This window comes from Tyto alba, unplaced genomic scaffold (assembly GCF_018691265.1).
Source record: "Tyto alba isolate M040663 unplaced genomic scaffold, T.alba_DEE_v4.0 Super-Scaffold_6, whole genome shotgun sequence".
NCBI lineage: Eukaryota > Metazoa > Chordata > Aves > Strigiformes > Tytonidae > Tyto > Tyto alba.
This window is the reverse complement of record NW_024881327.1, coordinates 41,738,595-41,752,675: the sequence shown is the minus strand read 5'-3', so window position 1 is coordinate 41,752,675 and position 14,081 is coordinate 41,738,595. Positions and strand designations below refer to the sequence as shown.

The 14,081-nt window shown below is 54.2% G+C and overlaps 1 protein-coding gene across 1 annotated transcript; it reads right to left on the bottom strand.

Moving 5' to 3' along the window:
• Positions 1 to 836: 836 nt before the first annotated feature.
• MSX1 (msh homeobox 1) lies at positions 837 to 3,945 on the bottom strand. Its single transcript, XM_032984415.2, has 2 exons — positions 3,393 to 3,945; positions 837 to 1,881 (listed from the first exon to the last, which is right to left on the bottom strand). Exons 1-2 carry the CDS (start codon positions 3,844 to 3,846, stop codon positions 1,451 to 1,453), a joined length of 885 nt encoding a protein of 294 aa, XP_032840306.2. The 5' UTR covers positions 3,847 to 3,945; the 3' UTR covers positions 837 to 1,450.
• Positions 3,946 to 14,081: the final 10,136 nt, after the last annotated feature.

The following is a 14,081-nucleotide window of genomic DNA, read 5'->3' as shown; positions in this document are numbered from 1 at the left end:
TCCAGCGGAGTCGTCCACCGACGGCTGCGGGGCGCCCGGAGCCGCGGGGATGGGCAGGACACGGCGCCGAGCGGTCCCGACCGTCAGTCCCGCGGGTCCCGCCGGCTGCCTGCCGCGGCCCCACACCCCCCCCCCCCGCCCAGTGTCCCCCCCCAACCCTTCGTACCCTAACACCCCCATCCCCTGACCCGACCCCTCGGCGACGGCGCTGCCTCTACCCCGCTATTTGCGCTTTTTCCCCTTCCCCCGCACCGCCCCACCCGCCGCAGCCCCCTCTCCTTCTCACCACCCCAAACCCCGCCGCTGCTCCCTTCCCCTCAGCAAGGCCGGCTGCCGAAGGGAGCTGCGGGGGAATCCCTTGGTCTCTCCCTACTCTCGGCACTGAGGCGGGGGGCAAGTCACGCCATCCCCGAAGCCGTCGGGGGCTGCGGCCAGGAGCTTCCCGGCAAAAGACTGCTGGCAGGGAGAAGAGCAGCTTTTGTCCTGACTAGGGCTGGGAAAATCCGGCCGGGGCTGTGGCGGTCCCGGGGCCGCTGGGGAAAGCGGCAGCGGGCACCCACACCCTCGGGGCAGGGAATGCACTGGGAGCTGCCGGCGAGGGGTGGAGGGGAAAGGGAAGAAACCTCAGACAGCTGTGAGAATAGGGAAGCTCCAGGACCCACAGCAAGCTGAAAACTCAGCTGAGACCTCACTGTCTGAGGCTGAAGTCTCCTGAGGAAGAAGAAAAACAGCTGGTACAGCCGGTCCCTCTCTCCTGTCCCCCTGACACAGAGACAAATTTAGTCTCTTCTTCTGTTACCCCTGGAAGGGCAAGGAACAAACAAACCGCATCAAACAGTAGTTTAAAATTAATTTATTTAACAAATATAGCTATAATATAAATGATAATAAAATTTCAAATATACAGTATATTACATAGTACACAGAGCCCCTTCCAAAGGAGCTGGTGGAGGAACAAACACAGGTAACAGACGGTGCTGTTACTCAGGGACAGGAGAGGCTGCTCTACACTTCTGCCTCTTGACCTTGCCTTGCAGAAAGTAAGAGAAACATCCTGCCTTTCAGCCCCCTTTTTGCTGTTTCTCTTCCACAGTTCCTTCCTCCGCGGCTGGGGCTCCCCCCAGGCTGCCAGCCGGACCCGGGGAAGCGGGGCAAGGGCTGGCCCATCGCTGCCCTGCGCCGGGGAGGAGCTGGGGCGATGCCTCAGGTTTCTGTCAGCTGGAGAGCTGAGCAGCTCCCAGGACTGCTGAGGAGAGTGGAGCAGCGCTGGACCGGGGGGGACCAGCATCGCAGGGGGAAGCAGAGAGGCCAAGCAGAGCCGGACTGAAGCAGCCTCTGCCATGGGGCCTGTGGGGAAGTCCGCATCAAGGAGCCAGAAGAGCAGGGAGAGAGTGCGTGCGGAGCCGGCGGGAGCAGACAGCCGGCAGGCTGGGCTTGGCGGGGCTCAGGTCTATGTGAGGTGGTACATGCTGTATCCCACATGCGCTGTGTACAGTCCCACAGGAGCCACGGGCAGCCCTGCCCGCTGGAAAGGGCTGGAGGCGCCGTACAGAGAGGCGCCGGCCACAGCCGGGCTGCCCAGCGGGAAGGAGATGCCGAAAGCAGCGGGCGGGAGCATGGGCTTGGCTGCCATCTTCAGCTTCTCCAGCTCGGCCTCCTGGAGCCGCTTGGCCTTGGCTCGGCGGTTCTGGAACCAGATCTTCACCTGGGTCTCGGTGAGGCTGAGCGAGCTGGAGAACTCGGCACGCTCGGCGATGGACAGGTACTGCTTCTGCCGAAACTTCCTCTCGAGGGCCAGCAGCTGGGCCGTGGTGAAGGGCGTCCGGGGCTTCCTGTTCGTCTTGTGCTTGCGCAGGGTGCAGGCTGGGGGGCTCATCCGCCCTGCGCCGAGGAGCAGCCAGAGGAGAAGGGGAAGGAGAGAGACACCTCGGTTAGCAGTGCCCAAACTCACGCGCCCTGCAGAGCACCCACCCTCCAGCAGCTCGCATGGGGAGAACGGGGAAAAGAAGGTCCCGCTTAAAGTGAAGTGGCCCAAAAACTCCAGAGCTGCCCTGTGCATGCTTCAAATTGACATCTCCTGTTCCAGTAAAGAAGGAGGGTGATTCACTAAGGAATTAGGTTTTTCAAGACTTGCAGGACTGAAGTTACTCACAGTGTAGCGAGCACCTAGAGAAGAACCTCTCTGACTCCATGGAAAAACCTGGCAAAGGGCAGGAGTCGGACCTTCACGTCCTGACTTCACAGCTCTCGGCTCACATAGAAGACATAAATGGAGTGACCTTCCCACCACCCTACCCCCCACCCGCCAAAAAAAAAAAAAAAAAAAAAAAAAAAAATCTATGTTCTGTCTTTTTTTATTGGATTAAGGAAAAAAAAAAAAATAAACAAAACAGGCTGGCTTCTTAGACTCACCACCTCTTCATTAGGCCCCTGGGAACCGGATTAAGCATGTAATTAATTACGGGCTCTGAATTCACACTCAGCCTCTATCTACCGCTCCTCACCGGTCTGCTCCTCTTATTTAACATTTCTAAGGGTCCTCAACCTCGATCTGCCCCGGGTTTACTTAGCAACAACAACTTTTACTTTGCAATGTAAATAAATTAAACCACTGTGATACTCTACAGTAAAGTCCTGTCGGGAAACCTGCCCTTCTCCAAGGGACAGAGAAAACAGCTCTTCTCGCAGCTCTGCTAAGAGCAACCCCAAACGCTTCGGAGCGCTTCAGCCCAAGCTCGTCGCTTCCCACGGGAGCCCGGGCGCGGAGGGAGTGGGATCCGGCCGAGGACAGGCGGCCGCTGGAGGGGATTAACGGGCTTTTCTGATCTCGGGCGTCCCGAGGCTGTTTTTATTATTTTAGATCTCTCCGTCGTAAAGCAGGAAAACATCAGTAACCGCGGCTCTTCGGAATTTGGAGATGCAACACCCGAGATAGCAGCCGCCGGGGCTGAAACCCGCAAAGCCCGAAGGCGCCTCGCCGGGGAGCCCGGTCCGTGCGGGTCCCGAGTAAATTATTTGAGGCACTTTCGGAGAAAACACCGCTGAGGCCGAGTCGGGCTTTGCGTGGCCAGTTCGACCCCGCGGTTAAGCTAACAGGCAGGCCGGGCTGAGTTTTCCTTCTTTCCCCCCACCCCACCGCTCCTCCCCGGTTAACGTTTGGCTCAACCCGGGCGCGGCCGCTCTTCCTTCGCCCTCGCTTCGCACACCCTCGAGCCGGTTCAACGTTTCGAACGGGCCGAAGCGGCCCGGCAGAGAGCGCGAACGGCGGGGAGAGACGCGCCGGGGGCGGCCAGGCTGGGGGAAAGCGAGGGTTGAAATCCCTGACCGGCGCCGAAGGGCGCAGACGGGGCGGGGGGGGCCTCCCAGCCCGCCCGCTCCCCGGCCCTACTTACTCGGGGGAGGCGGCGAGAACCGCGGGCTTTGCATCCAGGGGCTCCGCTCCTGCTTTTCGGGGCTCTCCGCCTTGACGAGGGCGTCTTCAGGCAGCTTGACCAACCCCCCGACGGCGAAGTGGCCGCCGAGGGGCAGTGGGGAGGCCGGCGCCTCCGCCGTCAGCGCGCCCAGGCGGGGGCTGAGGCTGGGGCGGGCAGCCGCTCCGGCGCCCGGCGGGGGCCCGGCGCCCTCGGGGCCCTCCCTGCCGCCCGGCTTCCTGTGGTCGGCCATGAGCGCCTCCACGCTGAACGGCAGGAGGGACGGGGAGACCTTGGGTTTGTCGCTCTCTTCCTCCCCGCCCATCGCCGCCGCGACGGGGAGGCTGCCGCCACCCGGCTTGCTGAAGGCGGATGCGGGCGGCTCGTCGCTGCGGACCCCGGTGGGCGCGGTGGTCATATCCACAGCCGGGGCCATGCGGGGGCGGCCCGCCGTCGCCACCGCAGCGCCGGGCGGGAGCGGGCGCCGCCGCTCATGGGGCCGGGGCGGGGCGGGGCCAGGGGGGGCGCGTGCAGCCGTCGGCGCGCTCCGGCCCCGCGGCGGGCGGCACCGCCTGATAAAGCGGCGCGGGGGGAAGGCGCCGCCCAACCAGCGCGCGGCGGGGCGGGGCGGCGGCGTCCCATTGGCTGAGGGGAGAGGGGAGGGGCGGGGCGGCCAAGCCGGGATCGTCGTCGGGGCGACCGGACACGCCCCCCCTCCCATTCGGCCACGCCCCCCCGGCCCCGCTCCGCGCCCTTCAGCCCCGCTCCGCGCCCCAGCGCGCAGCGCGGGAGGGAGCGAGGCTGGGGCCGCGCTCCGCTGCGGTGAGTGGGCTGGGAGGCTTAAAAATCGGAGGAAAAAACGTATTCACGTCGGGGGTAAAAAAAAAAAACAAAACACAACAGCCTTTGCGCTTGCGAAGCGCAAGGGAGAGGGCCCGTGTCGTGTTCTCCTGGAAAACCAACAAATATTGGGCTCTCCTGAGCGCGACCTTGCAGAGGGAGTCTCTGCCTATCCCACAGGCTGGCTGCGCCTTGAAAAAGTGTTTTCAGCGGGGTTGGTTTGGTTTGTTTTTTAAATGAACGCCCGCCCCGCGGTGCGTTCGACGTGTCCGCGGAGGTTTGCGCCTGTATACACGCACACACGCACATACACGCAGCTACGTTTCACGGCACAGATGTGTGCGTGTCTCTAGGTCATGAAATGTTCATTCACGTAAAACGGAACATCTAAGCCCCAGACCTGTTAAAGTCCCGGCTATTTTGTTTTGTAAATTAGTTTTACGATCCCTTATCCCCGCGCCCAGGACGGATGTGCAGTAAAACGGAGCCGTTCTCTAATAACGTGATTGGCCGCTCGCTGAGAAAAGTTTATTGATAGCTGCAGGGCTCTAATCTCCTCGAAACACAAGAGGCTCTTGCAGTCGTTTAAGGGCAATTATCTAAACGGGGAGAGACAGCGAATTCCCTTTCCTTTTAACTGGACCCAATAAAGATGGTAGATTAGAAGCACGTAGATTATGAAATGAATTGATGTAACAGACATTTTATTAACTGATAAGCAACAGGATCTGATTGAAATGACTTGTCCTGCACGCAGTTCCACGCATCTTACACACGCGTGAGTACATGCTCACTGTAGATCCCGTCCCGCATGTACACATACACCCCTATCTCTTACATCTTGCGCTGTGCTCATATAGAATCCCTATAGGTGAAGATGATTTCTGAGTGACTCGCAGGCTACCCCCTCCCCGCCTCCCTCCGCGCTCCTATAAATTCGGCTGAAGGCTCATTGCACGGACCTATTGGCCGACTTTACAGCTCGCACAGACCCGTCCCCCTCCCGAGCGCTCCGGCCCGGCGGGGAGCGGCGGTGCCGCCGCCCAGCCCAGCCCAGCCCTGCCCGGCTCCGCCGCCCGCAGCTCCCCCGGAGCCGCCCGCAGTTCCCCCCGCACCGCCCGCAGCCTCCCCCGAGCCCCGTCGAGCCGGGGGGGGGGCCGGGCTGGGCCGCGCCGGGGCGGGGGTGTGGGTAGGGGGGTGCTCGGAGAAGCGGCTGCATTGCTAATTGCGAGAATAAACAATCTGTCACGATTAGTCAGTGCCTCTAATAGGCAGACAAGTGATGTTGTTTTTAGGCGCCAGCAGCGGTCTGATCAAAGGCTTCAGCTGGAGGGGGACTATTGAGGACGTTAACCCGCATCAAGGGAGCAAGGCGCCTTAGCCCTGGGACATCGGCACATTCAGCCTGACAAAATTAGTTTGCTCTACCAATCACACGACATTTTCCCAAAGCCTGGTGCTTGACGCGAAGATGCACCCCCACCCCACTCCCGACTAAGAAAACACGCGCAAATATCGATGCATCGTGTTTCACGGTGTCCCCTCCACCCGATCCTACAGGTAGGATCTTTTTTTTTTTTTTTTTTTTTTTTTTTTTCTCCCTGATCCCAAACGCAATCGCGCAAAAGAAAAACTGATGTGTTTATTAGACCTCCGGGCAGCCCCTAGGCTGTTTTCGGTCTCATTGTTTTGACGGAAATATGAAAGGAAAAATAGAGCTGCTGGGGTTTCTTTTCCCCACTTTTATTTTGCGGAATGGTTTGAACATTGGGCTGTTGCTGAGGTTTGAGGAGATGAGTGTGCATCCCATACTGAGAGCCAGATCCCGCTCTCATTGAGAGTTGACAGAATGAGATAATTAGCTCTTTATTTATCTCCCAGCAATGAACGCTTTGTGTTTACGTTTCTGTCATACTCGGTGGTATTTTAATCACTGTACTATATCAAGGACTTGATTTTAATTCACACGCCGGCAGGCTCTTGGGGTGAAAACGGGAAGCCCGTAAAGTTTATTTCGTTCTTGCGCCTTCCTTTCTTTCCTTCCTTTCTTCCATAATGCAATCTAGAGGTTTTAATTTAGGAATTGAGAAACCAAATTTACAAAACGAAATCTGCTCCGAGATGTATTTCTTTGTTTAGCGGGAAATTTTAGTATCCAAACTGTTCTCACTTTGCTCGCTGCGCTCTGGGTGACCAAAACACCGCCGGATTTTAGGAACTTTTTTGGGGTATTGGTTTCGTTGTGCTGACACTCTGACTTACTTTTAGGTGCCTCTCTCTTATTTTCTTCCCTGGGTTGTAAGGAAAACCGAAGTGAGAGGGCGGGGGGGTGGGGGGGGGGGAATAGGTGACTTTATTGGTGCTTGTTCCAGTCCAGTGTTTTTATTGGGAACCGCGGCGCTTCCCTGAAGGCACTTGTGATAGATAACAATATTGGGCAATTAGCATCCTAAACAGTCCCGTTTCAATATAATGAATGTGCTCGGCAAAGCCATTACCCATAGCATTTTATTTCGGTGGGAATACAACAACAAGGGCTGGGAGGAGTGCGTGGGGGATGGGGAGGGAGGACAGGAGGCAGCGCTAAGCCAATTCAGGGCATTGTCTGCCTTTTGTAAACGTTATCTTTGACTTAAAGGCAGAAGTCAGAAAGGAGAGGGGTGGTGTTGTTTCCCTTGTTTCTATTTTATTTCCCCCGAGACAGTAGCTCTTAGGAGACCAGACAGCCCCGCGGGACATGAGGGGGCTTTGGGGGCCGGCGGCTCCGGGACAGCTCTGCCGCGCCGGGCACCGCCTGCGCGCTCCCTGCGCGCTCCCTGCGCGCACCTCAGCCAGCCTTGCTGCAGCCTTGAGCGGCTCAGCCCTGGGGGCAAAGAGCCAGATCTATCGCAAGTGCTAAAAATGTCCCTCGGGCTTTACAAGCCCTCAAAGCCCTTCAAGTCTCAACTCTCGCTGCTCCTTCTCCGCGGAGCGTCGGATAATGCGGAAATACCTCCGTTCCTTTCTTTTTTTTTTTTTTTTTTTTTTTTAATTATTTTTTTCCCCTCTCCCTTTTCCCCTTTCCCTTTCCGCCGAAATTAAGCATAACCGCAACTACTTTTAAGGCTTCAGGCACCTGGGCTGGCACTCGGGAGGTTACCCCGAGTGGAGATTTGGATGGCCAAACTCCAGCCGCTGAGGAGTCCTCGGCACTTTGAGGGTCGGAGGAGCTGGACTGAAAAGAAGGCACTATTTCAAGTGGCCCAAATTAATTTGATCGCGACATTATGATGCACTTGGAAAAGATGAAAGAAAAGGCTGGCCGTCTCCTCCAAGATCTCTATAATTATAGATAATATATCCTATTTCAAAGCAATTAGCTCAATCAGGCGTAACGAGGCACTTTGCTGCCAGGGAGTAACAATGCCTTACGGTTATTTAAGCTTCAAGATGTCAAGCAGACTTCGAGACTCTGCTCTGCCCAAAAGGGAACTTGGCTGTCTTGGTGAAAGCCCTATGGCTAAGGCAGTGGCTTCCCTTCAGTGACAACACGCCTATTTCATTTTGTATGGGCTTTTTTTTTTTTTTAAAGCTCTTGCAAAGGTGCCGGCTCTCCCGGGGAAGAGCCCCTCTCCTCCAGGCGCGTTTGGGGCCGGCATCTGTGTGGCATCACCTCTGTCCCTGCCCGCCAGCACCGACCTGCCTCTGCTCCCTCGGGGATGGATGTGCCCTCCGCGCCTTTCCTCCGCTCGGAGCCTTTCTTTCGTTCGCTTTTTGGGGCGATCCCGACCATTCCTCTCGAGAGCGGCCGTCGGCGGGGAGCGGAGCTCCCGGCCGAGCCAGCCGCCTCCTCCCCACCCCGAGAGCTTTACCCTGCCCTCCCCCTCGGTCTTTACCTGAAACGCTTGCAGATGGCAAAAGGTCCCGAGAGCAGAGAGCATCCGACTGCCGGTTGCATTGCCAGCGAGCCGGCGGTTTTGTCTCTGCCTCCCCGTGTGTGGGGGGGTCTCTGCAATCACATCTAGAGGGGGACCAGAGCCTCAGGTGCTGGAATCCCCTCGGCCTGACCCAAACCCGCAGGAAGGGTGCACAGAGCGGGCTGGCCCCCCGCGTCCAGGGGCGGTGGGGGTGGGTGCGGGTTTAGGCCATAAAAGCCGAAAAGCGAATTTTCTCCCTTTTCCCGGGGCGGCTGCAAAGCGGCTGCCGGGGCGGGTTGTCCCCGGGGCCGGGGGGCACGGGGGGGCCAGGGGGTCCCGGCCACGGGAGGCCGCCCACGGAAAGCCGTGCCCGGGTTAAACGCTGCCATAGGAAAATGAGTAGCTGGGCAATTAACCTGTCAGCTCTTCTGCCGGGGATTTTTATTGTTGGGGGGTAACCGAAGCGGGGGGGGGGGGGATAAAGAAAAAAAAAAAAAAAAAAAAACGAGAAATGCATCGCCCCGTGGGTTAGTCATCTGAACTGGACAGTTCAAGGGGAACAGGAGGCCGGGTGCATGAATGCGAACTAAACAAAGTTTAACCACCCCTCCTTCTTCTTCCCATGTGCAAAATGGAAACCTTATTATATGATTCACTGTGAATCACTAGATTGAATGCGATCATTATGAGTAAATGATAGTCGGGGCTCTGCTGGTCTTTTCTTTCCTAGAGGCAAAACTATAAAATACGAAGGATATAAATGATCTTCTCTCCGCTCTCTCATAAAGGACATTCATTCAAAGCCACACTCTGTCTCGATCCCAATTCCTCTGGTCCCCTTGAATTCCACAACGATCAAGGTAGATTATGGCCAGTCCCGGTTTATTTGTCTTCACGTGCTTGTTTATTGGCAAAACGTCACGAAATGTAATTTGTCCCAAATTCTTTAACATGAGAAAATACTTTGTGGTTGAAAGAATCCATGCTGGTACCTCTGAGGCGATCTCCAACGCTCAGAGCAAGTTCATTATCATGCTATTTTACAGCGTTTCCATGTTTAGTCCTCATTTTTCAGGAGCCTTTTACATATCGTTGCATAAGAAAAGGATTTCGCCAGCTCTAGTTATGAGATTTCCTAGATTTTTTACAGGCGGAGCCGGTTTACAAAAGCTGTATTGTTTGACTGCGGTCTGGGTTTCCATTTGGGGTAATTATTGTATTCCCAGTCTTCTTCTAATCATTTGCTCACAAGGACACAGTTTTTTTTCCTCGCCTTTTGAAGAAGATGAAATACTCCAAACTTGCAAGACCATTGGAATAATCCCCTCGCTTCTTTGCCTATTGTGTAAAAGCTATTCCTTACATCTCTCTAAATTGCTGGAAAATATGTGATGGAAAGGACGGTAGGAAAAACATATAGAGCACAAGAAACGCATGTCACCACATTTTGAAAAAACTCTGCAAACTGCAAAGGTCCCGATGTAAGCCTGTTCCCAATAGAGAGGTCTATGTGAAGAGAGGGGGGGAACCAAACACAAAACAAACCCACTTTTCAGAAGGAAATACGTTTCAGCTAGATAATAATCAGCTCCTGAGGAGAAAAGAAAAAAAAAAAAATAAAAGTTCATAGAAGGAAAAAACAAGGGGAAGCAAATGCCTATGCGCAGCAGGGCTGTGCCTGTGCAGAAGGGTTTCTCCTCCAGCTGTTGCCTCCAGCTGCACAGCTGGAGCAGGGCCGGGAGCTGCAGCCCCGCTGGCAGACAGCAGCTCAACCTGCGGGCACCCAAGCTGAGCTTGGCAGGTCTCCTCTTTCCAGCAACCCTTTTTGGACCTTTCTGCTGATGTCACACATCTTCCCAAGGCAAGACAGCCTCTCCCCACCTTTCATTTGCATCTGTAAAACCCGAGGCCCAAATCTATCCTCTTAAACTCACAAGGAACAGGGTTGGGGCAAATATTTATTTTCTTCCTCAGCTAATATGGTATGAAAGTGATTGCCTTAAGCAAATGCATATATTCATGCATATACATATAGAAGGTTTTTAATTTCCCTGTGCAAAGGAAAATACAGTTGAACAACAGAGTAACTGGTGTTAGGTACCTTCCAGACTCTGTCTATGGAAAAACAAAACAACACAACATACTCCTGCAACTATCAAAGCCATCCACAAGTATTTGAGACTGTCCTGATGATGTGTAACCTCCTGCTTAGGAGCTCCAGCGCCTTATTATTTTGGCAGTGTGATCTCACCACATCCTTTTGCTGAGTGGCAGCCGATGGCTAGATATGATACTGGGAGTTACGTCATTTTAATAAATCAATGTAACCAAACAGTTTCTCTGCCAGAGGAGGAGGGGAAAAAAATCCCAAATATTTTGTAGGGGAACTGAATTTGTCTTTTAGAAAGCTTACGTTCCTCTCAGACTTTCCATCAACCGCAAGCATAGACATAATCTAAAATGTTCCTGGCTTGCCCACTGCTGGGCTGATTAGCTTTTGGAACAGAAGAGATAACATTTCTAGACATCGGTCTGCCTTGTGTTGCCTTTATGTTATTCCCTGCATATGTGGTTTTGATGTTATTTGTGAGGCAAGTGTGGGCTCTCTATTGGTGTTGGGTCACTTTACTTTTCAACAGCTCATTTTATTTATTTATTTTTTTTTCTATCACTCAAAGCAGAACTTATTTCAGCCTTTCAAACAGCATCAGACTTTTCCTTAGCAATCCACGGCTTGAAGGTCCGGCATCCTCCACGCAGCTGAGCATCCCTGGCAGGGGTGAGCCCCGACTGGCCCACGAAGGGCCTCGGGTGGCTGTGGGGTGCCCAGACTGGGCGCACCGGCTGCTCCCCGCCTACCTCCCCCCACGTCAGCAGCACGGAGCACGCTGCCAAGCGGGATGCCGTCCTGCCATCGGGTCCAAACTCTGCTGGTTTGGGGTGGCACCAGCTTTGGTCTGTCCCCTGCTGTTAATGGTCCTATCACGCTTGGGATGGGTCTGGGTCAATTTGATTTTTATTTCTGAGACAACAAAGTGCTCCTACTTTTTTCTTTTTTCTATAAAATCACGGGAGAGATAATGATCTAATGGCATCGCATTAATAACACAGAGAGACAAAGAGGAGGCTCTGACAGCAGGCAGAGCAGGGGTGCATTCAACACAGAGTTATCCCCCTTAGGTTTGCTGGTGGCCTTTTGCAAATGATTTCACCTCTTTTACACTGAAGTCTCTCTGAAGTGACCTAGAGAGTCCACTCTTCAGTAGTTACTAGTGCAGCTGCAAGCCCTGGCAGTCGGTGACATTTGCGAACACACACACACACACACATACACACACACACATACACACACACATACACACACACACACACTTCACATCTTGACTCCCACACTGTGGTATCTGAGCTCGGACGTGGGGGCAAATCACTACCCTCTTGACACAGCAGTAGCTATTTACAGGGAAAAATAACATGCAGCAGCCTCACAGGTAAATTCAGGTCCTCCTCACTTGCTGACACAAGTAGCTAAATACCAGTGATGTATAAAACCAGGGACAGAAAAAGAAATGCCACAGGAGCGTACACAGAGCTGACAAGGGAAGGGAGTGGTAAGCTCACTGTCAGTGACAGTTAACACCTCTGTTCCAGCTAAGATTTTGAAAAATAAGGGGAGGGAAGGAGAAGAAAAAAATGAGAAAAGAGCACGATGAGCATCTTGGAAAGCCACCGGAAACCTTATTCTTAGGAGTAAATCTGGCTTCTTGTGATCCCCTTTCAGCAGGGCTGGCTGGGAGCCAGCTGGGTCCCCTGGAGCCCCCCTGGCCTTTTTGTCTGGAGCCTGGGAATCTGTCTGGAGCACAAGGCTGGGGAGACTGGACTTGTTTTTGCAGGATGGATTGGCTTAGGCAGTGGACATGTAGAGGAAAAGGGGTTTGCAGTCCTTAGGCCTTTAGGAGTCCTCCCTTGGGTCTGGTGGGTGGGCAGGGGAGTTTCCCCTCACTTTGGGGGAAGCTGGGGGCAGGCTGAGGGGAGGTAAGGGGACAGGGGAGCAGGAGGGGAGGAGGAAGGGCAGGCTGCCTATTCCCAGGCCCAAGATGCCAGAGCAAATGAGGTAGGATGGAGGGATGGAGGGGATTGAGCAGAGCTCTTTGGTCCTCACCCCACCAGCCTGAGTGAGGCGTCCAGGATGTTCTGTCCTCTCCAAGGTATTGTTGCAAAATCACACACCAAGTAAAAAGAAAAATTACTGACAAACAGAACAAAACCAAACCAAAACCATTCAATGGAGTCATGGTGCATTACATTTCCCCTGTCCCTCTAACCCTGCCTTCCTGCAGACATCTTTTGGGGTGATGAAAGTGTGGTCTCTTAAAGCTCCCTGTCAGATCCAGAGATGTTAACTGGCATCTTTCCAATACTTATGGGTTTTCACGAGTGGTTGAGCCCTTTCTAACAATTTTGTTCCCTTACTCTTTCTGACTCAGTTATCCTGGTACATTATTCTGCCCTTTTTGTGTATTCTCCACTGCCACCCGTTATGACCTTTAGGGACAAAATTCAATTTATTTGGCTACTTTACAGACAAAATCTAAAGCCTGCCTTAATTTGTATTTTACTAGCCCTCTGATGTGAGACTACATAGAGAGCCCCTATCTGATCAAACAGCCAATACCTTGACATAGGCCAATTATATGAAAATATATCCTTGCTTATCATTTCAAACATCGTATAAGCAGAGAAACTGAAGTCGTTCCCTGTCTGTTTGGTTTTCCTGTTCAGACACACTTGTTTAAACAGGCATCGTGAGACTTTTCTGTAATCTTACTCGGAGGAGTTCAAAAAACATTTTCATCTTGAAAGCCCTGAGTCGACTGGTGGCAGCTGCCCCAAGTCTGCTCCCGGCCGGGCAAGGTGGGTAGGAGATTGAGGGGGAGGGATGATGCATCCCCCTGCAGCTAAATTCTCAGCCAGCTGTCTGTGAAACATGTCTGCAGCCAGGTATCCCCTGCCACAGCATCCCCGTCCTCTGCCCACCCGCATGGACCCTGCTGCCAAGCTGGTATCCCCCCAACCCCGCAGAAATCTCTTTCCCAGCCCAGACTTGCTGCATCCCCCTTCCCCGCCCAACCTCACAGCTTCCTCCCTCCCCGCATTGCTGCATCCGCCTTCCTGGTCTGATCCCATGGCAACTCTCTTCTTGTGCTGGCCCTGCTGCATCCCCCATCCTGGCCCAACTCTGCTTCATCCCTACCCCTCACCTGGCCCTGCAGCATCCTTCTTCCTGGCCTGGCCCTGTTACATACCTCTTCCCAACCTGGCTCTCCTTCATCACCCTCTGATTCTGGCCCCACTGCATTCACCTTCCCAACCCTGCTTGACCCTCTAAGTCCTGGCCACCTTGGAGGTGGTATCCACTAGGCAAGGAAGTCATTAAAGCAGACTGTCCCCAGTTGCGTATCATCCAGCCCATGTTTGCAACACACTGGACCTGTCAGAGAAAAGCAATCCTGGAGACCTGCAGTCCCTTCCCTTCCCTTCCCTTCCCTTCCCTTCCCTTCCCTTCCCTTCCCTTCCCTTCCCTTCCCTTCCCTTCCCTTCCCTTCCCTTCCCTTCCCTTCCCTTCCCTTCCCTTCCCTTCCCTTCCCTTCCCTTCCCTTCCCTTCCCTTCCCTTCCCTTCCCTTCCCTTCCCTTCCCTTCCCTTCCCTTCCCTTCCCTTCCCTTCCCTTCCCTTCCCTTCCCTTCCCTTCCCTTCCCTTCCCTTCCCTTCCCTTCCCTTCCCTTCCCTTCCCTTCCCTTCCCTTCCCTTCCCTTCCCTTCCCTTCCTCAGGTTTCAGATTGGTCCCTGGGTACCTGTAAAGGATTTTTTCAACTTTCTGATAATTTCACAGGAGTAGGTCTCACTGAAATCCACAACAACACTTAAGAGTGGAGTAT

Bases quoted from the DNA above. Each gene is read 5' to 3' on its own strand.
- MSX1 (XM_032984415.2), bottom strand. From the start codon at position 3,846: ATGGCCCCGGCTGTGGATATGACCACCGCGCCCACCGGGGTCCGCAGC. The intron at 1,882-3,392 runs GTAAGTAGGGCC...TCCTCGGCGCAG, and splicing joins GTTCTCGCCGCCTCCCCCGA to GGCGGATGAGCCCCCCAGCC.